General features: G+C 45.4%; 1 protein-coding gene across 5 annotated transcripts in view; it reads left to right on the top strand.

The window, feature by feature from the left end:
* PLXNA4 (plexin A4) overlaps positions 1 to 25,413 on the top strand; it is a 470,690-nt gene that overhangs the window by 225,171 nt on the left and 220,106 nt on the right. For all 5 annotated transcript variants that reach the window (XM_080393431.1, XM_080393432.1, XM_080393433.1 and 2 more), the window contains exon 4: positions 1,407 to 1,538. In XM_080393431.1, coding sequence (XP_080249557.1) covers positions 1,407 to 1,538 — 132 coding nt within the window. The remainder of the gene's footprint in view (positions 1 to 1,406; positions 1,539 to 25,413) is intronic.

Consider the following 25,413-nt stretch of genomic DNA (forward strand, 5'->3'; position numbering starts at 1 on the left):
TGAGCATCCCTGAGCACCCTCCAGAACCTTTGCTGTCACAGGGAGCCCCTCTAACTCCTCTCGGCCTCATTTCCCCTCTTTCCTGGGGGTATAAGATACCCTTATGCAGGCTTTCCAGACCCTTTGCCATTCCCTCTCTTCCTTTCTCTTTATCTTTCTATTATAGAAGATGATTCAGGCTCAGTTTCTTTGCTGGAAGGTTGATACAGGAGGAACAAGCTCATGGACTGTGCCAGGAAACAGTGGGAATGGGTCTGGACACCATACATTCTTGCTGGGTTGTTATTTCCTTTGGGTGGGAAGGGTGCTTTTGTTCCACTATCAAACTGCATAAGTACAAACTAGCAACTGGGAGCCTTTGGTCTGCTGTTGGTCAGGGAGGTGTGGAGATCATGATGTGGAGCACGAAGCGGATCTACTACAATGTTGTTTTTTCTAGGCAAGGGTACTGTGATGCTTGTGTTGCTGCAGGATAGAAGATTTTCTGAAAGTGAAGGGCAACATGATAAAAACATACCAGGATAGATAAGGAATGTGGATGCATCTCTGAAACATGGCCATGGGGTTTGCTGAAGTATAGAGCCTCACAACATCCAGAAGGACCCAATAGGCCTGTGGACAGCTAGATTATCCTGAAGTGTAATTATAGTATTGAAAGGGTTTACAAATCTTTTTAGCTGCTTTTGAGCCTAATCTCTAGAAAGTGGGTTTAGACAGGTAAAGAAAACTCTGGTGTTTTGTGCATTTTCTTCTGTATCACTGGGTCACTATGAAGGATAGACTGGCACTGTGTATCTAGTACCTTCTCATAATCCCAGTTATTGATGTTCCTAAGTAACACCCTGTTCTGGGATGTGTCTGGAATCATAAGGTGCCATAGTTGTTCAGGACTGATTTCAATATCTGATACGTGTAATCAAGAAGAGAAATAGTCTGTGTTGTATTGTACACTCTGCAATAATATATTGCCCCATGGAATATTAGCAATAAGAACAATAATATTGTCTGACTAGCATTTGGCTGACTGCAGACTCGTGTGTTGGTTGTTTTTTTTTTTTTTTATCTTTTGCTCATCATCACCGCAAATTCTGACCTCTGTGCCATCATTTCCAGCTTGATAGAGTTGGCCAGGCAATGACAGTAACACAGTGCCAGTGCCAGATAAAAGCGAGCAGGCTCTGGATTATTCTTCTACAGTGCTCTTGTGTTGGTGGGACCAGCAGAAGCTGTTAAATCCACTTTATCATTGAAGTCAGGAGGCAGGGTGAAAGTTCACTTTGTGATGACAGTGGTGGTTGTCCAAAAGACCTGGACCAGAATACATTTCTTCAATGATTATCCTACAGTCTCCATGGGAGGAGGAAAAGTACTCATGTTCTCTCCCTACTTTTTTGTTTGCCCTGCAGATCCGTGTGGATGGCACTACCAAGAACACACTGGAGTATGAGATTGTGCAGGTGGTGGATACTGGCCCCATATTACGGGATATGGCCTTCTCAGTGGATCATGAGCACCTCTACATCATGTCTGAGAAGCAGGTAAGAAACTCTGTCAGTCCATGGTGCTCTAAAAGCTTTTACCTTGATCATGCTATGGACGTCACAATTGAACATGGAGTTCTGATAGTGAACACAGTTACTACAAAGATGTGCTCTGTTGTTGTTCTCATAACTTTCTGTGCTTAGAAACCATTGCATTTATAGACTGATGCAATATTTGAGGGGCAGGGTCAGAGAACTAAGGGGGCAGAAACCACCCCCAGCATCGCTTAATGCAGTACGCGTCCTACCGGCTACATGACGAGGAGTTGCTACTGCATCTGCTGCATACCACATTGCTCTCCACCCCCATTCAAACTGTGGGTACATCTGCCACAGACATGGGTAACTGTAATGCTGAATCATTAAAGCCTCTTTGAGACATAGTGATCAAGAGTATAGGATGCTGCCTGCCAGGGTGCAGGCCAAGTTTAGCGTGATCTTCCTGTTGTGATATTAGTATTATTACTGAAAATACTAACAGCCAGATTCCAGGGAAGGACCAGTCTGGGTGTTCAACGTGGAAGTCTGGCTGAATTCAGCAAAGTGTTTGGCCTGAAGAAGTTTGCTGCTTGGGGTGGGAAGAGGAGGAACTTCTTTTGCCTGAAGAAATCCATTGTATATAATTAGTCTTGTGGACATGCAGGGTTACTTGAGTGATTGTACCTGGTTGATTCATGCACGCTAATGAGGAGCTTTAGGTCTGCAGAAAAAAAAGGGAGCAATAAGGCATTGTGGTAGGGTGATGGCAGGTGCCCTACAGTGTTCAATGATTCCTTGAGCAAGTATTACCCACCTGACCTTGGATCATGTAAGTGGCACCAAACATAAAACACCCACTTGATATACTTCTTATTGCCTTCATGCCTGGAGAATGCCTACATTCTCCAGTAGCACTTCCAGAGCAGTGTGATTTCCTCCCAGTATTGCCCAGTGCCCTAACACCAAGATCCACCCTAGATGTTGTATGTGGTGTGCTGTGACCCTTTGACAGTGCTCAACAGTCAGTAGTCTTGAGAATGGAGATGTGACACCTCCTCTCAGACACCCTCGTGGTAGTTTTACCACCCACAAATTCCTGCCTTAAAAATGCAACAGTGAAAATTTGTTTCCTCTTCACCTGACATGATCTTATAGACCCTCCTCATATGCTCTTTGGGTGGCTGTTTTCCAAGTTATGGCTAACACTGAAATTATTATCCTTTACCTAAGCTAAAAGGAGTCTTCTCCTGGCCCACAAGGCATGAATACATGCAGGTTTTGGAGGGAGGTGTTTAGCAGGGCTGCTGTGGTCCAGGAGCTGCATTGTAGCAAGCTGGCTATCCTTCTCCCCCAGCAAAGTATAGAGGTTATAGTTTCCAGTCTATGACTGTCATTTCTTCTGCTTGAACTATTTCATTTTAAAGATTTTGTGCCTCTGTGATGTCTCTGACCTTCTCCTTAAGCTATGGATATTTATACCTAAAACTTGGAGTGGGGAAGGGAGCCACTCTGTGCATTTGTCTTTGTTAAAGAGGCTGCAAGGTGACAATAACTCAGGAGAAAGGGTGTGATGACAGAGCTGGGATTGCTTTCTCATCTGCTCTGTGCTAGGTAAGGATGGGATGTCACCTCCAGTGCTGAAGTGAAGATAGTCCCAGTCACCTGTGGGTTGGAGTGGGAAGCTGGAGGCAGGTGATGCTTTCAGTCTCCTGTGAGACTTTGGTCAAGACACCAGTCCTTTTTCTCATCCTTTTACTCTGTCGGTCCTTTTTCCTTTGAGTATGGGAATGGGGGTCCTTGCATGATCAAACCCTTGAGCATGACAATATGCCAATAATCAATTCAGTGATTTCAGATTTGCTCAGCGTCCCTTTTGTGTGCAGGGCTATTTGGCAACAGGTCACCTCAGATACCACCATTGGCTTTGTACAACCCTGCATAGACAACCCTGCAGAGACAAGACATTTGACTGCCTTGGGCTGGGTGGTCTCATAACACCCAGGAGCTGTCTTGATTCTGTCTAGGAAAGGGCAATGGGACAGCATTGTTCATTCACTCATTTCTTTAAAAATTAAATCTGGAACAAGACAAGTAATTTGTTTTTCCTCTGGAAACTTCCAAGAATATTTTCTTGCTGGTCTGTTGACTACTTGCACTTCCATGACCATTAAAACATAAGCAGATTCCTTTTGTGGTTGGCTGTTCTGAAGCACAAGCTCAGGCAGGTTGGTTTTTTAGGAGCACAAGTTGTTGATGGAGCCCTACAGAGACGTCAGGAGCCCTGAGTCCCCTGTAATTTATTCAATCATCTCCTCCCACCTGTCTTTGAAGCTTAAGGGTGTCTGTATGAAAGAGGTTAGTGAAAAGGGCATGGACTGTTATTATTTAAAATCTGATCTGATTTTGTGAAACACTCATCACTACAGAAGCCTTTGCCCATCGCTGATGTTATCTGCCGCATAGCAAGCAAAGTGAATGACAGTGCTGCCATCACAGCAATACAGTCGCTATCTGTGCGCTCATGATATAATGCACTTCAAGTGCTCGCATGAATTAGCAGCTCAGGGGTTTGCCTTTGTTGAAGCAGGACTATGAGCAGCGTGGAAGAGTGCAGGCTGGCCTTGGGGACCGTATATCCCATCCACTGTGCAAGCCATGTCGTACAGTTTTTTTTCGTAAATGGATGAAGATCTGACTTATCAGAGGTTTTCACTGTCCCCAGAAAACCCCTGGTATTGTGAGGTCTGTGGAGATGAGGATCATAGCTTGACCTGACCTTTCCAAAGGCAAGCAGACACTAGGGCTGGTCCCGTCCCTGGGGAAGGAGGAGGTTTCTCCTCCCTGCATCTGCTGGGCTCAACCCTGGCTGTGTCTCAGAGGTAAGAGTGGTTCTGTTGGGGGTGTTGCTGCTCCATTAAAAGCAGTTTTGCCAGGCTTGGCTCCATTGCTCACCAGTCCTCAACAGGAATGGAAGCCCCAAAGGTAAAGCTGATTTTTCCAGCTTGTCCCAGCCCTATCATGGCTCTGCCAGTCCCAGCAGTTATTGCTCATGCCATGCCCCAAACTGTTCTGCAATGAGGCATTTGGACTCAGCTCAGCAAGGCACCCTTTACCTTGACACACCTTCAAAGTGCTGTCACTACAAATCTGGCTACAAGAAGAGGCTTTCTTGTGCTGCCAAAAAACCAAAACAAAAAACCCTGATCTTCTTAAGGTCAACGTCTCCATGGGACCACTTTCTTCAGCACACTGGGGACTCCTTGGGGTTGCACACGGGGGTTTTCATCTGCAGCTGAACTCCTCAGGTTGCAAGGGGAATGGGGAACTCAGCTCAGCCCTGCCCGCTGTGGCTGAAACAAGTCCTCCCTTGCAGCAACTCCAAACGCCAAGAGATGACAGGCAGGACTTGTCGGTGCTATCAGACGTGCCATGCTCTCAGGAGCAAGATGCGACAGCTTTCACCATCAGAGGTGCTCCATTATATATAAATACATATTTTATAGTGAGATTGATTGAATGAGAGAGACAGAAAGATTTGTCACTGAAACCCAGAGACACGCTATACAAAGGCCCCATCATTTCACGAAGCTGTGGGCGTATGTGTGTTTCAAGTGCAAACGTGTTTCAAGTCCCTGTTGACAGAGCAGGGAAGGGTTGGTGCGTGCATGGGATCTGTCACGATTTGTCAGGAGACCTGCCATTTAGCCCCAGCCTTCCCAAAGGGTCTGAGCGAGGTACAAGCCGGATGGTGTTTCCCACTGAACGGGGGGTCTTGCGTGGCAAAGTCAGGGAAAGGGTTGCTCCAGGGTGTCACTTCCTCACTTACCTGCCTGAAAGGCGCTTGTCCCTGTGTTGAGGTGTTCCCGGGGGGTCACAGGGATATCGGTACATTGGAGGCTTGGGATGTTTTGTTTTCCTTCTTTTGTTTCTGGCGTGCAGACACCGAGGAGCCCTCTGCCTCACATGCTGATCTAAGGGGATAAGGACCAGATGGGAAATGCTGCTGGAGGAGCAGGGGAAGGAGCCCTGCAGTGTCTCCGCATTTCCTCTGCCCCTCATCACACATGCACATGCCTCTTCAGGCCCCTCTCTCTGAACCTTTTTCTCCTCTCAGTTAAGAAGCCTGAGCCTACCAGCTCACTGGAGCTCTCTGCAGGGACTGAATGCTTCTTTCACCCCTTTCTCACTCCCCCTGCCTTGCTTTCAGATCCCATCCCTCTTTATGGCCCTGTCCTTTCATTTGCAAACTTGCACTTGCTTTTCTGTCACTCCTCCACTCCTGGCATCTCTGTTCCTTTGCTTTCTCCTCTTCCAGCTGTCCCCATGCTGCTGGCTGACCATGTCTCCTTGCTTCTTTGATGCTTAAGTGTTAGCATGCCCATGCAGCCCAGCTCTACATGCCAGGAGGTGCAGGATGCTCATTTTCCTATTAGGGCTTTGGACTATCATTTGGAAGGTCACTTCCATCACCCCCTAAATAGATCTGTTTCAGCATGCAGGACTCCTGGGTCTCTCTCAGTGCTAGGTGGGTTTTGCATAGCTAACACAGCACCTGGAAGCAACTCCAAGACATGAGAATATCAGCTCTTACCTTTGATATAGAGGCATCAAAGGAAAGAGGTAGAGAAAATGAACTTAAAGGCTCAAAGCCCAGAAGGCAAACAGCAAGAGGACCCAACTTTGTATTATTAAAATCCCAAGGCTTTGAGCTGCCTCCCACTTTTGGTCTACTAATGGCTAAGGAAGACTCTGTTCTGCAGTCAGTGTATGAGTAACCCTACTTTTGACTCAAGGAAGGAGATTTGCTGTCCCTCTCTGTGCAGGCAGATTTTTTTTGTGCAGGTGAGTCAGCTCCATGCTCCAGCGGGAAATTGTGCTTCTTCCCTGTAAACTGGCAGAAAGTCACCCATGATCAGAGAATAAATTGTGTCTGTGCAGTGCTATCATTCCCTAAAACCATTACCGTGTGTTGAAGGTGAGACTGGTAGGGTCATGCATAGCAGAAGCAGATAGGTATTTTGGGAGCTCTTTTAAACTTTGCCAATGAAATATCAAATAAATATGTACTTAACTAAAGCATGGCAGAAACAACATTTGGTAAGAATTAAGTAACAGTATTGCAAATCATGTTGACAGGGTCTTTTTGGCCTTTCTGTGTCTGTTTCTCATTAAAACAGGGAAGGCTTATACCCATTTGTCTCTTGAGATTTATTCTTCTTCCCTTTGCCGCTGAGTCACCATGTGCAACAGAATTATTGTGTGCAAATTAGCTGCAAAAGAAGAGGTGGTGACTGGCTAGTTTACTTCTGATTTCATGACCACTGATTAAAATCTTGTCTGCTGCTTATGTTATCATATCAATTAGTTAAAGCAATCATTAATAACTACTTAATTATAGCTTAATTTCTTCAAATGCGGTCTTTGCACAAGATTTCAATTAACATTAATGCTAGGTTTGGAGTGGCTGTTTCCAGGGGATTGTCAGTTTGAGGCTGTCCCCAGAAACACTGGCTCTAGATGACAAGTTTTAAAAATAACTCAGGAGGTTTTCCTTTTAATTTGCATTTGTTTGTTCGTTAGCCATCAGGTTGTGTGCAGACCATGTTTTTCATCATTGGTCTAGAAACAGAAAAGACAAAAATGATCTTGTTTGAAAATGGAAAGCTGAGATTGTCTAATAGGTGTGACTTTTTGACCTGGGGATTTAAATGCAGCAGCAGAGACACCCATAAGCTGTAAATCTTGTCATTGCTGTTGCAGATTTCTATCATTTGATTCTTCTGTCTTGTACGCTTTTGGCGTATTGCCTGTCAACCTGTAGAAGGGGCTACTGTGTGTAGTGTGAAAGGTAACCACGCTGTGTGCTTCCACCCATTGGAGATGGTCAGGTCTTCTGCAGGGCTCCACTGTTCAGCTCCTGAAAGCCAGGAAGGAACGGTATTGACAGCATAGTCTTTTCCTTGGAGTAGCTGGGTGCTCCTAAACCAGACTAACATCCCTGGTAAGCTCAGGGTCATCAGAGCTTCTATGAGTCCTAAGTGGAGCTGAAATGCACACTGTCTTTGCAAAGATGTGTCACATTAGGCTCTTTAAGTCCTCAGAAGAAGAGGACTCCAAAGTGCCCATTTTGTTGCCCAGCTGCCCTGCTCTTGGGCAGTCCTGCACAAAACAGATAGGGAAGAAGAGCTGGTGGAGTTCAGCCAGTCACTACCAAGCAATGAGTGTAATCCCAGTTGGCAGCAGAGGCAGCTTTTGTTCTTTTTGACTGTTCTTCCTTGTCCCTAAAATACCACTGATTACCCTCAGCAATATCAGGAGGCTGAATTCCGCTCTCCCTTGCATTTGCTTTCACCCAATTAAGGGCCTGTTAAATAAGGTCAGATGCCTTCTGAGAAATGACTGCCTGGATGGAAAATCCTGCATGGATGGATGCTCAGCTGAGGCTGGAAAAGGCATTGTGTGAGTTGCCTATGTTTCTCAGCCAAGAATGATAAAAGCAATTTGGCCCACCAGCAAAACTGCAGCACATTGTGCTGCTGACTCTTTTGAAATAATTCTTTATCAGCAAAAGGCATATTATTGCAAAAAGTCATAATTTAGCTCAATTTTATCTCATTTGCTGCTAGCACATGGGTATCCTAGGAGTCAGCAGCTGCGGGATACTTAAGGGTGTAGGGAGTCCCTTAACCTCCTGCTGGGTTGGTTGTGTATTCCAGCAGGGATGTAAAAAACTCCAGAAGCTGGGTTGGGAAGGTGAGGAACCAACTGAAGGTCTTGGAGGTGTCCCAGATGAGGCGTTTATGGCAAGGGAAGAAATCTCACCAGGGGCTGTCTCCATCCCATGAGATGCATGGGCATCTGGAATTTCATCTCCCACTGTCTCTCAGCCTTGGGCTTTTCACACTTAGATTAAGCTCTTTTTATGCTTTGGAAATGCTTTTGTAAGCCAGTTTGATGCTGTATTCAAGTGCCCTGCTTCGCCCTAAAGCAAGTACTATGCTAAGCGTGCTGGAAAGGAGGAAAGGTTTGCAGCTGACAGACAGTCCAGGATTTGGTAGACCTAGACTCACACCCTGCCTTGCTCACAGCATCCTTGTACAGCTATGGGCAAACCACTGTAACTTCCTGTGTCCTGAAGCTACAGAAGATATTTCCCAGGATCAGGACCTCTTTTGGAGCTCTCCACAATTCCTGCCACTGCCCAGTGAAAACTCAGTTCTTGTCCTGACACCGGAGGCTGGTGTGCATGCCCTGATGGAAGCTCGAAAGCTTTGCTGAATCCCAAAGTTCAGAGGGACTTTTTCTGTGTTACCATCAGGCATTTAGTCTGAGTTCTGCTGCATGTATTGGAGAGGGAAATGCTTCTTGAGAGAATAATTGTTCTCTTTGCAGCCATCCTGTAAGTGACACCAAGTTATAGCTTTCTTGATCCCACCTAGAGGAATGTTGACAAGCCCAAGCTGTGTGGAGGGGACTAGCTGGGAGCAGTTTGGCAGTCTTTCACCTGAGGGAAGGTTTTAATACAAAATGCAGGTCGGTGTCCTTGTGCTTCATGCTTGGCCTTGCTTACCTGTGCCAGAATCCTGTCTTTTCCAGACCTGCCCCATCCCAGAGAAATGACTTCTCTGCAAGCACACTGCGTTCGTTATTCACTGGGATCCAGCGGGGGGTGGGGGTGGGGGGTGCGGGAGGGATGGAGTGTATCAGTGCAACTGCTGAAGTACTTTGAACACAAGTATCTTAGCCATGGACAGAGTCTAAACACTGCATGCTGGCAAGACATGAATTCATGTAACTGTCCTCTGGGTTGGAGCACTGCTGGTGAAATTTTGCTGCTAATGAGCAGAGGAGGCTGAGACACATCCTTGGTCATGCCATATGCCTGTGACTAAGTAGCACATCAGGGCTGAGCCTCCCAGTCACCCCTGGGCCAGCATTGGGGGTGCACTTATATTTGTACAAATACATTAACACAGTTTAGTGCCTGATACAGTCTTTCTCATTAAAAGACCTATGTTCAGTCACAGTGACGGTATATTTGTGCCTGAACTCTGCAGTTATGCCCTCTTCTATGTATCCAGTGTTTGAGGGTAGAACTCCAGCTTTCACACTGCCATCTGTGCATCTGCATTTGGCTTGAACTTCAGCAATGCCTAATGTCAGCATTCATCTCTGAGCTTGCCAGAGTCATCCCCATGCCAGGATTCTTCCTCCACAGGCTGCTCAAAGAAGCAGTACAGGAGCTGGAGGATGCACAGAGGCTTTCAAAGGTGCTGTGTTCCTACAGAGGGTGGTTCAATTTGTCTTTGGCACTCCTTGCTTTAAGTATCTGTGTGGTGGACACGGTGTTGTAGGGGGTTGCCTGGAGTGATGACACGAGGAATGAGATGGATCATTCAGTCTAACCAGGTCTCCTTTCTCCTATTGCCTGTGTTTTTTAAGTGGGAAAATTGGTCCTTCTAATCCATGGGGCTCTGCTTTTGTAAAGTAAGAGCTACCCCCTGCCTTGCACAGAGGAGAGGAAAGAAAAAAAAAAAAAAAAAGAAAAAAAAAAAAGAGTAAGACTAGAGGGAAGAGTGAGCAAGGGAAGAGTGAGCAATGCCCATAAATGCAAAAAACATTTGTAGAGCCATTCCCAGGGTGAGAAGCTGCAGGGACTATCGATCCTCGGGAGCGGGTGATGGGTGGGAAGCCGTGCAGACATGTCCCCTGGGCACAGCGCTGCCCGGCACACAATGTGCAGGTCATCTGGCACTATTGATCGTGGTGCCATTCCTCTGTGGTGTGGCCTCTCTGAGTCAAACACAGACTGCTCAGTGGAGCTACTGTGCTCTTTGGGGAAAACGAGGTGGACCTGTGGAGTTAAGCGCATCGCTTCCCTTCTTTTAAACAAAAATCCATTCCTGTCTCCCTGAATCCTGCCAGACTGGTAGGTTGTGGTTTCAGCTGGGAGTAGGTCAGAGAATTAAGGGCAGCTCAAGGAATTTAGCTGGAAATCTGAAAATCTCCACCACCGCCATCATCCCCCTCCAACCCCTGACCCTATAATAGACCCAGAAGAAGGGGAGAAGAAAAAGGAAACCTAAGAAGCTGGTGATTGCATGTGAAGCCTGGCAGATCTGTAATCTGGGACTCCATTAAACACCTGTCTCCTCCAGTCTCACTGACAGCCAGGTCTCCTCCTCTCACACAGATCTCACAATTGCAGGTCACTTGAAAGCACCAGTTGTTAACCATCCCCCTGCTTTGGAATTCCACTCCAGCCCAGCCCGGGCACGGCACCGGTGCTCCCAGGGAGGGAGGGTTTGGGCAAGACAGAAACCCTGGCTCAGAGGTACAGGCACTTCCATACCTCTTGGGTTTAAGCTTTTAAATCTAACACATGCTTAAGTGTTTTCCCGGATCGGTGCCCGGTGACTGTCAGAGACTGTTCTCTTAATTACTGCATTTTAAATATGCTTCAAAAGTTGTTTCCATTGCAGGCTTATGTATCTTGTTACTTTCTCTGAAGCAAATATTTGCTCTCTTGGGGCTTTTGTGTACGCTGTAAGTGCACAGTTATCATTTTCTAATGCCTTTTCTATTTTTCATGTGGTACCTCTGAACTCCTAAGCATGCTCCTTGTTAGTGGGGATCAATAGACTTTTTGTTGTCAGAATCACAGAGAACTTTTTAACATGCTCCAGAATTTGCTGTGTCTTCTGCACTCATGGCTTTGAGTCTTTCTTGCTTTAGGCCCCTGTTAAATATCTTTCATCACTTTATATTGCTTGATATAGTCATGATCATCATATGTGTGTAGTAGGATCAGGAAAATTAAATCCATTTCAGGACCTGTGCTTGAAAGGCTTACTGGTTTTTATGTTCTTCTCTGTTAAAAAAGAATTTTAAAGTTTTTTCCAGTTTTTTTCTGGATTTGTTTGTTTGTTTTTCCCAGCTTTTGTGATTTTCCATATCGTGATTGGAGGCGAGTGTACTCAGGTGCCCTGAAAATTATTTTCTTGTTTTGTTTCCTAACTGGGTGAGGAAGTAATGGGAATCCTTGAGACCTAATTTAGTCTGTCTTCCCACCCCCTTTTCTTTTTCTGTAGAAAGATATTTTGAACCAGCAAACTAAGCAGTTGGTCAGTACTCTATTTTATAGTTTATACCTGTATTTTTGTTTGTAGTGTAGGCTTGGGCTGGTTAGACACTTGTATAGATGGACAATGCAGCCCAGGAAGACACCCAGTGCTGTAATGATATTCCCTGGAGCTCGGGCACGCACCTGTGGCTATGTCTATATGATAAATGTAACAAAGGCAGTGGTTTTGGGAGGTTGGGAAGATTTGAAGGGACAGAAAAATCAATGCAGAAATTTAATTGGATAGATCAGTTGGTGTTTGCCTGCCCATTCTGTGGATGTTGTACATGAAAAGGACAATTTCACTACCAAATGCCCCATGTGTCATTGCCTGAATAAGAGTCAGACTTTTAGAAAAAAAGGTCCTTAAACGCTTAGTTCTGCTGTCTTGTCTCAATCTCTGCAGTTTTCGCATCACTGACTCCCTAGAAATCCTTTTCTTTACGAAATCACTTCTTTTCCACTAGTCCTGAAATCCTACATAAATGCCTGTTCTTGTGTCCCTTCTCTTTGGATCCATGGATGCCTTTGTGATGTATTTACAAACTTGTAAAGCCCTTTGGATTTCTTGGGGATGGAAGATGGTGTTTGTACGATATCCCTGCTCCCATGACATCATTTGGGAAGCTTTCTTTGGAAGGAACCTTCCAAGCACTTCTATAGTTCACGTGTCAGTAGTTTCTGCCCCAAAGAGCAAAGGTAACCCATGTGTTTCCTCCAGGCATCACATCAAGAATGTGTTTTGATGGAGCATCAATTCCAGGGCAATTCACATAATTAATGTTGGATTCACATAGCACTGGCACAAAGGAGACAGGAAGACGTTTGCATTAACCTAGTCTCCATCAGGGTGAAGTATCCTTTTCCCCCAGCAGCTATACTAATAAATGCAGTAAAACAGGGAACAGTCTCTGGCACTGAAACTAAATGCTGCAGTGTGGCCTGTCCCTACAGATCTCAGCTCTCTTACTCTCCCAGAAGAGGGTAGCTCCATCCACACTGAGCAGGCAATAAACTCAAGACATTCCCGCACATTGTCTGAGAGGCTGCAATTTGGACAGCCAAACCCATGCAAAAGACCATGAAGAATTTAACCATGTGGATTGTCAGGGCTCTGCAGCACCGCTCCAGCTGAAGGAGCATCCATGGGAGCCTGTTTTTCCTCCTCACTGCTAGTCATTCTGAAGCCTTTAACCCTGGGAAGAAAAGCCTGTGTAGTGTTATCTTTTATAGAGAGTTTTAAGGGCCAGCAGTTAGAGGGATCCTCTTTTGGCTTCCTCATGATATAGAATCATCTGCCAGCCATTGGATGGAGAAGAGGTGTGTAACTCCCTGATTGCTATTTTTGCATTCCCTGTAATTGTTTCTGAAAACAGTGTTGACATTTAGGCAAGGCGCTTCAGGCAGCTGCTACTGCAAACTCTGAGCACTTTGAGCTTCCCCGTGTGCTCTGTCTAGGCTGAAGTGTTTCATGCTCTGCTGCAGCCGGCTGCGAGCGAAACCCTGGTAAGGGACAGCACATCTTTTACCCTCAGGATGCAGTGTCAGAATGAACCAAGAGAGATTTGAAAACCCTTTCGTCTCCAGAACAGATGGGGAGATGTTTTTCTTTTCCTTCTGAAGAGAGCTGTATGCTCTGTTGCTCAGGAACAGCCCTCCCAGGCTCTCCTTGGCTTGCAACCCTCTTACAACCACCGCATCTATCGCTAGGCAAAGAGGGGTGAAGAAGCAAGTAGCAGAGCTCACAGCACACTTTTAAGCAACTGGCGAGTTAGGGCCTATCTGTCCTTACCCCTGAGCACCTTGCTTTCATAGTGACACATTTGAGGCCACTATGAAACCCCATTGAAACCAAAGGGCGTTTAGTAACTGGGTCAGACCCAGAAATTAGTGCAAAGGAAGGCGCCTCTTGCTCTCTTGCTTGATGCATAGAGGCAACCATTCTCCTTCCACAGTAAGACAGCAAGAAAGGGTTGTGGGTTCACGCTTCTATGCTATAATTGCCTCCAAAGTGGCCTTTTTCTTTGCCACTTCACTTCTGCCACACCCCTCTTCCCCCCCCTCCCCCCCCCCCAAAGCATTATCTATCCTTGAGACTTTCACCTCGGGCCATTAACTGGCAGGTTGGTCATTACCAACCACTTGGCAGTGACTGATTGTGGGGGTCTCTTTTGCTACAGAAAATGTGGAACTGATTGTCTGAGTGACCCCATTTGACCTCAGGAATTCTGCGTTTAACCTGGCTTTAGACATAATAAACTTCAGTAATTAGCAGAGAAATTCAGCAGTGACATGTCTAATTGATTGGAAATGCCAGTCCCCAACGAGATGCGAAGCTGCGCTGAGAGGAGCCCCGTGACAGGCGGTAGTGTGGGCTGCGAGGGGGTTTTTTGGGATGCTGTCAGGAGGCAGGAAAAACTAGGGAAGGAATGTGAAGCGTGTTGTAGGTTTGCTTTTCTTTCCAGCTGAGAATGCTGCAGGTTTGCTTTTCTTTCCAGCTAATGGACTTGGTGAACATGCTATCCATCACTAATTACTTAACCCTATACTCAGCACTTTCCCAAGGTTGAGCTCGCATCTTTGGGGAAATCCAGCTAATCTCTGCACAGTCCATCTTAACCGTGTGCTTGCAAAGAGAAAAACACCTTCTGTGATCCTCATCTGAAATTCCAGCATTTTGTGCCTCACCAAGGAGGCAACTGTGGACCCTGTTTGGGAGAATGTTGTCTTTTTCAGGTCGTGGGTTGATGATACCTTATCTCCCATGTCGTTATAGGCTTGTGATAGCCTTTCCCAGGTCCTGCATTTGTGCTTCTATACTGATAACAGTTGAAAAAAGAAACCATTTAAAATTAATTTCTTGGTTTGATTTGTGCTTAAAGCTGGCCAATTTGCTGTCCTGGTTCATAGCAGGACCTCAGGACCACTTACATGCGTACCTTGGAGGATGGTATTCTGTGACATGGGACCAGGAATGGCCTGGGAGTGGAGGAGGTGTTACCTTCATCTGCTGTTCCTGCTTACCCCCACCCCACCCACCCCCCTTTTTTCTTCCTTTTTTTTTCTGATGGCTTTCTTACTCCTGCAAGCAGTGAACTAGTAGCCACATGGACTTTAGGTTACATCTGTACCAGTGCTGGGGAGTGTGACCAGGCACTGGAGGTGGATCATCTCCTCTGTTAAATGGTGTGATGGCGCTTGGCACATCCTCATCATGGGGCTGGCAAGCTGTCTTCCAGATAGTCTTCGATATGGTTCAGGGATGACCATGGCCAGTGACCACTTCTGAGAGGCAGTTTGGTTGCAGCTGCTCCATTTGCAGGCTAAGAGAGTTTAATGATGTGTACATCTGCTATTCTATACTCACTGGCCTTAGGACTGGAGAGTAATGCACATTAAATTTTCCAGTGCAGAAAGACCTTTACAGAGTAATACAAACACAGTGTTAGGTGATTTGTGTAGGTAGGTTCAAAGTCTCCGTACTACTGCACAGGACAGGAGCTATTGCAAGCTGTCAGCTTGAGCATTTAGTGTTTTTAGCTTGTACTCCCAATTAAATGTTTAAAATATTGATTAAGAGCTGATGCCTATCTTCTAAAGAGGGGTAACAGAGGAGAAGAGTGGGTATGTGTTTGGGGAAAGCCCACACAGCCTGCTGGAGCAGGCTGGCTGTGTGCAGTGGGGTTGCTGAGCTAGCAGCCTCCTCTGGTTAAGGCTGTCCATGGATGCACTGGTGTCCTTGGATATACCTGTCTGTGCTTCAGGGATATCTGCTTGTTAGCCACCTTGAGCACATGCCTGACCACAAGGACCTCATGTTGACATGATGGAAGACATGCCTGTGTGGTAAGAGGTCTAGGAGGGGCTGGGAAAGTCAGCCTTGATGTTTCATGACCTGTCAGCGGTGCTGCCCCAAGAGCAGTGACACCAGGGGAGGCTGTCCTCTGCTTGCCTCCACGTGCCCAACTCCTGGGCTAGTGAAACCACCAGGTAAACAGGGCAGGCACAGGCTCAAACACTGAACACTACCAGCAGCACCATGGCAATATTATCACGGTTCCTGCCATGGGTTTACCCTGTGCCAGGCAGCACTCCTCTAGGCAGTGTTCCTCACACAGGGGAATGCCAGGGCAGGGCTAGTCCCTGGGGCAGTAGGGAGACATCAACAAACTTCAGGAGATGGGGGAAGAAAAGAAAATGTAGGGATGTAGACACCTTGCCGTCTGCCAGCAAGGCTTTATAAAAGGTCCTTGGCCTGTTTTATTTGACAGTGTCATCACAGCCTTGGAGGGCACTGACCTGTTGCAGCTCTCATGGCATGAAGGCTCTCCGTTTGCTAATGCAGCGGGAATCGGCGTCTCCATGGGGGACCCCCAGGGTGCACAACCCGCTGATGTCTCCGGCTGCTCTTTAAGGTGCCAGGTGTTCACCCACCCCTGTGCGCCCAAGCTCCTTCAGGACTGGCTTGCTTGAGGTGTGTCACCTCCTTCCAGCAAAGGGAACTTCTTAAAACCAACCCAGGGCTTCAGGGATACTTTTACATCCTGGATCAATAAATTAAAATGGAAAAAGAAATACAGTGACAACACCATATGCACTGAAGCATCCTGCGGAGATTGCGGAGTCTCAAAACAAACATTAGATGTGTAAACAGTGTATCAGCATTCCTTCGTGAGGGTAGCTGCAGATCTATTTATTGCCTTCTGATCATTTATTTTCATTAATTTTCAAAGCTAAATGGATAAAAGTACTTGTAGGAAATATCATAGGCTCTCCTTGCTCCCACACAAGCTAAACCCCCCCCTTCCCCGCCCCCCCCCCCCCCCCCCCCCCCTTCAGTGCTCAAACAGCTTTGGGGTGTTATTCTTTCACCTAGAGGAACAGGAGTAATGGTTGCAGTGCAAAAAGATCTTTTAAATACCAAAATATTTGTATTTGATATATGTGTTTGAATTTTGTTTGCTTCCTCACACAACCATTTGGGAGGAGGAAGGAGAATTCTCGTGTGATAAAGAACTGCAGTTTTGAATCATTGTTTCTTAAAGCAGAGGGACTATTTGTAGGTTTTGGCATCGACAGTTTTACCCCAGGGTCCTAGAAAAATAACAAGCTTCTTTACTGGGTGGATGAAATTTTCTTGCTTAGCTGGGTCAGGTCTCTGGAAATATCCTGTGCATTTCAATGGGACAATTTTATTATTTTTTTTACTTGCATTTGTTATTTTTTTCTGCCATCCTGCTTCTCCAAGATATTAACTTTTTTATTATTATTATTTCACCACATGAAAAGTCACCCTGAATTTACTGCTCCATTTGTAGAAAAAAAATATTTGTTCTGGATCTGTGATTTGCTTTTAGCTTGGGATGTTGCTCTTTCTTCTTTCAGCTGTGAGAATGGTCATGGATGACACAGACCTGATTTAGTTATTTGCTGGCTCCTTAGTGATTTAAAAGATTTTATAAAAGGCTATTGCATTTTCCTAACTAACTGCCCTCTCTTTTGGGTTGGACTGGGAGCAGGCTGGGGGGGAATGAGTTGCTCTTATGACAGGAGCCCTCTTGCATCTTTACCCCATTATGCAACAGGTTTGCTGTGAGATGATGGAGGTGACTGGAAGGTTGATGCATGAGTTCATCATATAAAGGACACACAGAAAATGGACTACTGAACATATGTGAATCTGCTGTAATGTTCATGCCAGGTCACAGGGCAAAAGAAAAGTCCACAAATACATTCCCTGGCACTCCTCCAAGTTACATCCCTCCTCCTCCAGCTTAAAAGAGGAGGCAGCATTGCGCTAACGTAAGAAAGCCACCACCTGCATGGGTTAGACAGATTTCTGCGAACCTCAAAGTAGAGAAGACAGGAGGCAGGGAATCAGGCTTATTTTTGTCTCACTGTAAACATTCACAAATGGTAAAGTGTATAGCTTACCTGTCGTATGATGAACCAACATGCGGCACCTTGTAAATATATATCCATGCTTACGTAGGACCTCAAAGGGTGTTACAAAACAGGAGCGTTGCTCTGTAACCCTCTGTATGCTCAAAATCTTCTGAAGTTACTGACATGTTTGGGTGCTCTAGTATACACCTTTATAGATATTTTATATATATATATATATGTATACACACACACAAAACCAGAAGAATCACCTTATCTGCCTGGGAAACCCACCTGGTATGGAAGGCAGCATATGTTTGGCAGTGCAGAGTACCATTACACTAATGCATCTGCAAATGCAGTGGGAGGCTGGCAAGGGGTTATTTGGATAATGGAGTGGCTGGGCTAATAAAATTAGCCTCACATTCACAGCCTGAGTGGGGAGGAGGGGAACTGTCCCTTTCAGTCTTTCCAAGCATCTCCTGACATCTAATTCCCCAATGACAGACCACGGAGGGAAGCAGGAAAAGGGGAGTCTTAAAGCAGAGTGAAAATGCACTTATTGCACTGACACCGTGCTGGTGCTTTCTGTCCCAGTGACCAAGAGGGGGGAAACCAGATCACTGGGCTGCAATGCTTTCATCTGGGTGAGACGTGTGAGCACAGAGTCCAGGAGTCCTGAACCACCGTCACGCTTCACAAACCACCCTTCACTCAGAAGGGGCAAGGTTGGGAATGCATTTGTCACTTGAGCTCCAGACAGCAAACGACACTGATTTAATTAACCCAGTGAGCCCTGCTGGCCTTGTCTGTGAGAGCTCAGGGCATCACGATGTGTGGATGAGTGGATACAGGGTGTGGAGTGAGAGGGGAAGAGGGCAAAGACGTGTGGCCACTGGACCATCAGCAGCCATCTCAGAGCACTTTGCTTCTTCTCGAAGCCAAAGCCCTTTACAATTAGTCTTGATGTGATTTACATTTACTTTAAGGCATCTGCATAATGGGGTAGAAAGCACAGGAAATGCAGTCATGAGCTTCTGAAAGCTTTTGGGGACTGACAGTTCCCACAGAGCATGAAATCTCCCTGTTACTGCAGCTGGAAGTGAGTCTAGCTTTTACAGAGCATGTGTTCGTGGGCTAAAATGCCAGAAATCTGTCTACCAATCTCTCTGACCTGTCAGCCGTGTTTATGAAGTGCCCATCATCATGGTGTCTGGACTTGCCCTTTCTTTTCCACCTTTGCTATGGATTTATTGGGACCTTGGACTTGTTCCTTAGACACCTCCCCCAGGCAGGAGGATTTTGAATGTTGCTTTGCTGTCAGTCGGGGGAGACCAGGGGCTGCTGAAAGCTGGACTGCCTCTGCTCACACGTGGCAGGCTTGGTGGGCAGATTTACTGTGAGAGAGATCAGCCCTACTTGTAGAAAGTCACCTTGGCCAGGGGCCTGTGAAATTTTAATGCTCTCCACCAAATATTGACTCTCCCAAGGCATCTGACTAAGCCTTTTGTGGAGAAGTCGATATTTGTCTGACATTTCAGTGGATAATGTTGCTTTTCTCTGAATTTCCATTGGACTCTGCTGGCCTCTCCCAAACTCATTGCACAGTATCAGAAGCAAGATAAAAACATGCAATTAGAAGGCAGTGTTCCTTTTGGAGGGCTGTCTTCTCCCTTTCTTAATGAGACTTTCTGAGGGGTGCACCCCTCACAGCTCAGCAGTGCACCTGAGCCCTGTACCTGAGCCTGGGGGTAATGGCTGTCAGCACAGAGCAATCCCTTTCCACTCGGCTTTCCATGGTTCTGCTAAGGAATATGTGCAGCCAAAACTTAGGTGCTCAGATACCACCAGTAACAACTGCAGTGGAAGCATTGCAATAAATGCAAACATACCAGCAATTTTGCATGACAAGGGTTCTTCTTTCCACTGGAAATTATGGCAGAACATTCCTGTCACTCCATCGTGAGCTGAGTTGAGTGGGACTGGTCTATCCTGCTAGGTGAAGAAGCTGCGTGTCAGGTTTTAGGTAGGGCTGTAGCCGTATATTGTTAATAGAAGACAGATGTGGTGAGGCCTCGCTGTATTCAAGCTATCCAGTTAAATTCTGCAGCAGACTCCATTCTGCCCCTATGGCATGATAATTCTGCTGTCCTGGGCAGTTTAGCATCTGTCCTGTACAGGTCTGAAATGCAGAAGAATCCTGGTGGAGTGGAAGTAAATATATTACCTTTCAGGTAGCAAAACCACTGCTGCAGGTTAGGTTTTGCCAGTTTACCATCCATATGGGACTCAGTCTAAGTTGACTGTGCCTCCTAAAAAAGAATAATCGTGTAAACAATGCATCACTAATATACTGAACAATTAAAGCACTTGTTTCTGATTGAAGATGAAATTCATTATATTCCCATTTGCAAGGCAAGCTGGACAGATTTCAAAATAAATGATAGAAAGGGCTAATTTATATTTCTGTTTGTGTTGGTAGGAGTTAGAAAATAAATCTAGGTGGACAAGAAGAGGTAGTTTAATTCCAATGACAGCTTAAACGTCTGATAACTATAGGAGTCTCGACATAAATGCAAAGGAATTGTTCTCAGGAGTAAAAGGCACAGGACTTGTGGGTACATCTGCATTGCTGTTTGAGATTTATTCAGATCAGGAGTAAAGTTCTGTAAGAAGTTTCCCAGTTGTCCCTGCTTACTGGCTTTTGTTTTCATCTCACAACGACTCAGACTGCATGACCCAAACTCTTTTTGAACAGATTAAACGAGCAGACATGCTTCAGGACCACAGCCAACGATAAAAGGTGTTCAGTTCGAGGGATAAAGCTGGGTATAGCTTGAAATAACCCTCCTGAAATGTATGCATTGTGAGCATTGGGAACATACATATCATGCACAATGGGTCCCCAGCTCCTCTATATCTACAGATCTGCTCCTGGTCCACCTTGCTACTTGTACATGTTCACGTGGTCTTAAGCTCCTCACCTTCTGTTCTATGACAGTAGATACCATGGGCTGTCTGAGATGCGGTTTTTGGGCACATCTTGTAGATCTTCACTCCCCAGTGATGATCTTGTCCCACCCAGATGCTTAGACCACTCGTTGATGCCATCACAGATCTTTGGCATGCCTGAAAGACATCCATATCTGGGATTGAGTTTTTTGTGGTGGTCACCTCAGCAGTGGATACCCACCACCCAAGCAGGGCAGAATAGGGAAGGATGGTCTGGCAACAGGTTTGTTCAATATTTATCTGGCCAAGAAAGAGAGTGAGTGATGCTCGTATGAGCAGTGTCATATTTAAAAGGTGTCTCCACTTAACTGGAGGTCATAGTGTATACTTTCCTTGAGTGGTGGCATCATTTCATGAAAAAGCTTTTTCATTAATTAAAACCCCTTAACCTTGCATCATGCTCAGGGTTTGGTAGAGAAGCTTCATTTTTCTGATCAATATATATTACCATATTTCCTAGAAAGCAGCTTTCACCCTCTGAATTAGCAGATAAAAATAATTGTGTGTATTTGAAAGCATTTCGTACCTCTAATATCCATTAACTAGATCAGAGTTGCAGTTTTCCTTTCTTATGGACTTTTGCCCATATCAGTTAACCAAAGGAACATAAAGCATTGTTTAGTCTCATTCAAATGGCATTTCAATAAATGCCAGGGGAAAATTATTATTTTGTACTGCTAGCTTTTCTTTTCTTTTTTTTTTTTTTGTTTTTTTTTTTGTTAAAGGTTGAGAAAGAGGATAAACTAATGAATATGCTCTAGCCCATGAATCAGGAGTTTTAGTGCTGAGATTTCTACATGATCTCTGTGTGATTCTGCAGAAGTCACTAAAGGCCACATACAGCTCTTTGCAGCAGGGTCTGACATTTATTTTTATGTAGCACCCTGGGCCACTGGTTTTGATGAGGTTTCCAGGCAGGAACATGGTTATTAATTTATCCACAATATGAATGGAATTGGGCAGGAGTGGGGAACTGTTTTATCTCAAAAACCTTCCCTCCCTTCCAACTTTCAACACTCTGGGAAGCCTTTAGGCATCACGGGCACTTGGCATCCGAGGGCAGAGCCCTGCAGGTGGACTAACACATCAGCAAAACTTCCTTCTTTCCTCCCACTGTGCTGGAATTAATATTCTAGTTTCAATCCCTTTGTACGGACAACCTAAAAATTAATTGCCTGTGCACATGAGAGGTGAATGACCAGATGCGCAGGAAAGCACAACAGAATTATTGAGTGATTCTGTTTTAATTAAGTGCATCAGAGAGCTGGGACTGGGGGGGTCCTGTGCTTGATGTCAGTGACATCATTGAGAGGACGTGAAGGGATGACTGCTGCCAAGGAATGACGGAAGGTACTCAAGGAATATAGAAAGCTATTTTAATGCTGTTTTCCTTTGAGAAAGATGGAGCAATAGCCAATGACTATAAAACGACTAGGGCAAAGCTGCAAACACACCAAGGGGCATCCCTCAATCATTTAGGTCTTTGAGAAGGTATCTGAGAAGGGAGACCTGTTATGGGTGAGAGGGGAGCACAGCAGACCAGCAGCTGCGAATTCCCTGCCAAAAGGGCAGCAGGAAGCATTTTCAACTTCTGCCTAATGTTATCACCTTCCAAACCACCCAAGAAGGATGAAGTAGGGGAGGTCTGCTCTTCTGAGTCTGATTCCCTGCTGAGCCACTCATGTTCTAAGGCAAATTGGATAAAGCAGTTACCCCTGCATGCCTTGGCTCCCACAGTAGGAAAGGTGGCCTGAACTAACCTCTCACAATAACGAGCAGTATTAAACAACATTCCTTAGTTCATGGACTGCAGTAGTGGCTACTGAAGCTTGGACAATCTGCAAACTGTGTCGTGGTGGTTCCTGTCCTCACTCAGCAAAGCACAGACCACCAGGGTCAAGCTCACCAAATTTATCTCTGTGTGTTATATGCATATTACAAGGGACCTGTTCACTGTAAAATACTCATGCAACACCCAGATTTCAAAGGTTCTGTTTCATTCTCACTTTATCTCCCTTGGAAGAAAGGAAGCTCCATGGCACAAGAAGTTTAGGAGCCCAGAGCTTTTGTTGGTAACAAGTTTCAGGCCATGTTAATGGAAGATACTGTCCAAGAGGAAAGGTTTCCTCCTTTCCACCACTGCAGAAAGAAGGTGACTTCAGTGTAGGCCATCACTGCTGGTACGCAGCTGACGCAGGAGCTGGGACACTGTGGCTTCATGGCAGTGCATCCATCCTTCTAGAATGGGAGGCTCGTCTGTTAATGACCTGCAGGTAGAGCAGACTCATACAGACAGAAATAATGGTATTCATCTTAATTTACCATATGTAACTTGTTTCTCTGCACCTAGGTAAATCATTCATACACCTGCTGTTGGTGGGAGAGAAATTGTCCCTTTCAGAGTAAAATACACATGGCTTCCTGCAGGTTCAACTTTAGGATAGCATGAACAACCCTCAGCAGTAACTGCATCACTGCAGTGCTTATGAAGGGAGTCCAAGCAGCTCAGGTGTAAGGAGGTATTTGTGTTGGCTGCGAGCAAAGGTGATTCTTACTTTGGGTGTCCTCTATAGCATAGCTAGGGGATCTTGGCTTGTGTCCAGTGTCCATGCTCTTTTTTTCTCAGGATGTCCCCTGTGATCCTTACAGAGATGCTTGGGACTGGCTGCTCTGCCACCAAGGAGCATCCTCAGATGTTTGTCCAAGACTCCCTCCCAAAGCAGAGACCAAGTTGTTGTCAATTGTCACAGTCATTCTGGCACAGTGTCAGCATGTGGCCTGCCTCTGCTGGGCAATAAATATATTTCCCCGCCAAGGAAGTAGTTCTCATCCCTTTGGGAGGGGGCAGCAGTTTCCACTGTCCTTCATTTCTCTCTGTCCACAGCCTTCTTGCCTAGGTGGTTGCTCTGCGCATCTGAGGTGGGCTGAACAGAGATCGTTTGGGGGACTGCTATCCAAAGAATGACCAGAAATGGATTCTAAGAAGATTCACATACTACTATCGCTTCTTCAGGTTTAAATCAGTTTTTGGACTGAATACTCTAGCAAACTCATGTTGTACTTGCTTACAGCCATTGAGATTTTCTTGTCGCCTTATTTTGTTCTGGCTCCACAAGAGCTCCCAGCCACTCCATAAAGGAGGTGAACAAGAGACCACACAGCTTCCAGGGATGTAGATCCCAGACTGCGAAGATGACCCACCTGTAGTTAACGGCATGGCTGAGACATCAAGGAGTGTCAGGATGACTACTGCTAATCCTCCAACAATTAAAGCCAGCTACAGTATTTTAGCCCTCACTTCAGAGTCACAAAAAAACCCCAAACCACATCACTGCTGTAGAAAATATGGTTTGGGATCCCAGAGCCCAAAGTGCTGATGAAGAACTCCAGAGGAATTAGAAAAAACTGTGGTCCATGGCAAAGTCCTTCGAGGACATTCGTGGTGTTAATTGTCAGAGTGCATCAAGCACATCAAGATACAATAAATTTGTGGAAATGGGTCCCTGAATGAGCTGAGGTGTGGAAGTTCTTTGTGTGGTTCTTATGGGCAGATTGCAGAAGAGATCAGGACATTCCTCCAAAAGTCTCATTTGCCTCCTGGGCTATTTACATTCCTCTCTAACTGCCTGGGCAGTGTGACTGCACATGGTTCAGCAGCTGTTGTTCACCTGAGACAGGTCAGTGCTCTCCACCATATAGATACGTTGGTGTTATCATGGTAGGAAATGCATGATGTGATATATCCAAAAGCCCAGTGACTATTTTGATGTGAATATTAGGAGAGCCAGAAAAATGTCTGCTATTAGGAAAGGGTTTTGCGAAGAACTGGCTGTACTAGAGGAGAACCTCCACTGATCCCTAGATGTCAAAGGATCATCTATTGAACGGTGGAGTTATATGTATAAAGTTGTTCTTCTATGTAGCATGGAGATAAACCTAATACAGGGCCTCAGATCAAGTGCTAAGGATTTAGAAACAGTGGAAGATGGACTTCAACTTCAATTACTGGCTGAAGGAAAGGAAAATGCAAATTATCTATGTGTCATGACTGAAACCTCCAAGGTGCTGTGAAGTCTTGGTAGGGGTCCAATGGAAAGGCTAGGCATAGCCTATGAATGGAATAACAATGAACTGCAAGAGAGCAGTAAAAAATGAAATATAACTTTGAAATGGTGGAGATTTTGGCATAGCCAGCATGGTGTTGCTACCAATCAGCAGGGGACCACTGGAAACCTTTGGGCAATATTAGGATTGTGGCCAGAAAGGAAACTGCAATAAAAAATTAAGAGCATCTAGGGGTCTTCACTGAAGCTGACTGCATAGAGACCTTGCAGGACAGCCCCAGTCACAATGTATATGTATTTGCTGTCGCAGTCCAGGGCAGTGGCCTGAGTCTAGCAATGTATTTCAGTGCCTGAAGGCATAGAACTGATCATCTGGCAAAGATCAGCTTCAGCCTAGTTAAGTGGAAAGTAAACAGCCATCTATAGTATCTAAAGCAAACTACACCTCTGTCTTTTTATGTGACCACAAAGATACTGGATTTCTGCACTGCTCCTTTAATTTTTATGGTGTTCTGCTTATTTCTGTGGTGCACATTAACTTGCAGTCTGTTCATAAATATATAAGATCACAGCATGGTCTGCTTTATATCTGTGTATATATGCAGACACACAATGTTTCTCCCAGCATGCAGAATGAATAAATTCTGGAGTAATTTTTCATTGTTGCCTTTATGAGCTTCAAGGAAAAAGCCCTTAATAACTAATAAATAATTTATTCCAATTAAATTGCTGTTTACTACACTGCTTGCTGGACCTTAGCTAGGCCAGGCAGCACGTGGGAACCTGGACATCTTCTCTATACTGTTTCTCA

The sequence above is a fragment of the Falco punctatus genome, assembly GCF_963210335.1.
Source record: "Falco punctatus genome assembly, chromosome: 6".
NCBI classification, from domain to species: domain Eukaryota; kingdom Metazoa; phylum Chordata; class Aves; order Falconiformes; family Falconidae; genus Falco; species Falco punctatus.